The sequence below is a fragment of the Leiobunum rupestre genome, chromosome 9 (assembly GCF_980474605.1).
Source record: "Leiobunum rupestre chromosome 9, qqLeiRupe1.1.hap1, whole genome shotgun sequence".
Lineage (NCBI taxonomy): Eukaryota > Metazoa > Arthropoda > Arachnida > Opiliones > Sclerosomatidae > Leiobunum > Leiobunum rupestre.
In genome coordinates this window covers 53,947,276-53,950,264 of record NC_143392.1, presented here as the reverse complement: position 1 = coordinate 53,950,264, position 2,989 = coordinate 53,947,276, and the positions used below count along the sequence as shown (strand labels likewise).

At 39.9% G+C, this 2,989-nt stretch overlaps 1 protein-coding gene across 1 annotated transcript; it reads right to left on the bottom strand.

Moving 5' to 3' along the window:
• Positions 1-347: 347 nt before the first annotated feature.
• On the bottom strand, positions 348-2,229 carry LOC149930909 (uncharacterized). Its single transcript, XM_090157978.1, has 2 exons — positions 2,124-2,229; positions 348-1,111 (listed from the first exon to the last, which is right to left on the bottom strand). The coding sequence occupies exons 1-2, from the start codon at positions 2,227-2,229 to the stop codon at positions 348-350; spliced, it is 870 nt and encodes a 289-aa protein (XP_090014104.1).
• Positions 2,230-2,989: the final 760 nt, after the last annotated feature.

Genomic DNA, 2,989 nt, shown 5'->3' with positions numbered 1-2,989 from the left:
ATGCTTTATCTATATCCGCAACTATGGCGATTCTACGAGTTCTAAAACCTAAAGCTAGTATGAGAATGTCCTGATTTAGGCTAAGTCCAGGGGCGAGACACTCGTTAAGGGAGGGTCTACCGGCGGACGAGTCCCCCACTACGCGAAGCTTGGTTGTTAGCGCGTCATTTCTAAGCACCCCTGGTGGGGCGCGTAGTAAGTCCCGGGGTGGTGGTTATCTATATCTTCTTTGGGTACCCTTTCCACTACCCCGGTCCCAATCTGTTTCTCAATTACAGATTTTTATATATTAAAATAGTCTGGGTCTCTCTCAAATTTTTTAATTAACCCCAGAAGCCGTTTTTTAGCTAAAAGCTCATGGTGGGCAATAATTCTTTTGGGCATTTCCATGGCAGTTTGACAACGTGCCGTTCTCCATTAAATTTGATTTTATTGACAAAGCTATTTACCGTTTCGTCATCTGAAGTTTCCTTCAATTCTTTGCTGTCGATAGCAATAGTTTCTAGGTCAAAAAAATTCTGTAACGCGTCATCTACCTTTTTTGTCGATGCATTGACAAACATCATTGAACCCCGTCTAATCTGATTTGTAGGTTCTCCCGCTGGACCATGTAGGACCCATCCAAATATAGTTTTTAAGCAAACAACCTTTTCGATAAACCTTTCAATATCATCTCTAACTACTTTCCAGTATATGGCTCCCCCGATCAAGATGTCTATTTCGGTTCTATCGTTAATCGAATCAGACGGGTCGTCTGCCATTTGTAGGCATTTCGATTCCATATATGCCTCAATTTCTTTACAACCCTTGCTAACTACTTGATTGCAAATGTAAGGGGATTCTACGGCTATGAATTCAATGAATTGTTCGGGGAATTCCCTATTTTGTAGTTTCACCCGCACGGTTCGACAATTAACCGTTTCCGGCTCTTTCGCGCCATACCTAAAAATATCTAAACATTGTCGGCTGACTTTAGGCAATCTAAGCTTTTTCGGCAGTGCCTCCTCAATTACCGTTATCTGACTTCCCCCATCCAAAACGCACCTGACTTTTATTCTATTTCGCGGGTGTGAAGGGTTATTCGCTATGGCTATCGTGGTTTGAAGCTGAACTGTTTTGGTTAAATTATCTACGCGCGTTAGCGCTTGAACTATGGGTTTGTTGTCGTTTATTTTCTTCTCGGGTTATTTTAAGTGCGACTCATTTTTCTCACAAACTACAAAGTTATGCCCTTTGTGGCATTTTCTACAATTTTTAAAATATCACCTACAATTTTGGGCATTGTGACTAAAACGCAGACAGATAACACATCTGCCACTTTCCTTAAGATTATTTCTTTTGTATTCTAAGGTATACTTATTTCAGTTGATCGAATTATGATCAAAATTCGAGCAGAATATGCAAAATACGCTATCCTTGTAGGGTTTGTTATTTTTTCTAGCTCGGTAGCTTCCAAAAATGTAATTTTTTCGATTGACTTAGGCCATTTGACTTTGATAATCCCATCTTCATCAATTAAACCATCAGGGGACGCTGCGAGAAAAGAGTTTTCAAGGCCTACAAATATGCCACATTCTTGAACCTTCGTCCCAGTTTGAACCTCGTTCTGGGCAATCGCGTCACTCTCGTTCGCTTTGCCGTATTCCATAGCGGGGGTGCTAACGGGTGGTGTATATGCCGTTGTCACTCGTGTCTTGCAAATTGCTCCGAAATTCGAATCAGTTAGTCGTTGTCTTCTTTCTTCAAACCATCTATCGTTTGAGGCTTGCCCACTAGTACGGTTTTCGATATCAGCCTGTTTCGGCTTATCGACCATCAAGGATTTCGTTTTTGCGCCTATCCAATTCGTCCTGTTCCATGTCCGGTTTTGGAACATCAGGACCATACATGTAGTCCACTAGACCTGCTTCAATGTCTCTGGAATTCCTTCGCTAAACATCTCCTCTTGATTATAATTGATTTTTGTTTTCGAGCGATATGCTTCTTCAGATATACATTTAGACTTTTTGAACTAATGCTTTTCCATGTGCGACGATACCATTCTCTTCCCATATGCTGTGACAGCCCGGTACCATAACAGCGAAACTCTAAAGACGATTTTCTTCCGCGATTTAGTTGTTTACCTCCGGTGAACTTGGGATCTAGAGACATGTTGTTTTCAACACCGTTACTAGTGGCGTTGCTAATAAGTTTGTCCACTTTTGATGCCAGTTGGTTGATTGACGCCATGATTTTTATCCACAAATCCCTTGGAATGGAGTTCGTAGTTTTTTATCAGGCGTACAATAAAATCCTGGTGGTCTTGGAATCATATGTGAACCTTTTTTCGAGAAAAAAACGTTAGAGGTTACAAATATCAAAGTCATAAGGAGGGTAAAGTCTATTCAGAATGTGATGAAGTTTCCTTGCCTCCTGCTCTACTTTCAGCGCGTATGGAGCCACCTTTGGTGTCCTTGAAGAATTTTCTCTCCCCCCTGTTATAATCTCTTCACAATGAGAGGGCGGCTCGAACGCTCAACAAAAGATTGAATACAATCGCCACGTTTTTACCCCTTCGCGATATTTTTGGTCCCGAAGTTACACTGGTAGTTGATTTTTTTTCATTTGGAAGAGATTTCTCGTGGTATTCGCACAGTCGCCTTTTATTCTTTATTATATACATAATTTAACATCGATTTTTGTGTTATTAAAAACTGGCCAAAGTTTCTAAAACTCGACCGATATCGAAGACGCTCTCTCGTAAAAAGTGTTACAAATAGAGAAGCAAAAAAATTTTGGAAATCGCAATCCCGTAAGTTGTATGTTGTAATATCTATATTGATACCTATGATGAAAAAGTACGCAATATAGGATAAGGCTTTCCTACAAGTTTCCCAGCATACATTTTTGTTTGTCGGTGGCTTGTTCTTTATTATTATAAAAATAATAGCATCAAGAGCAGAATTTCAATGTTTTAATTTGTAAAGTGGTGTTATGTTATTTTTCGTTA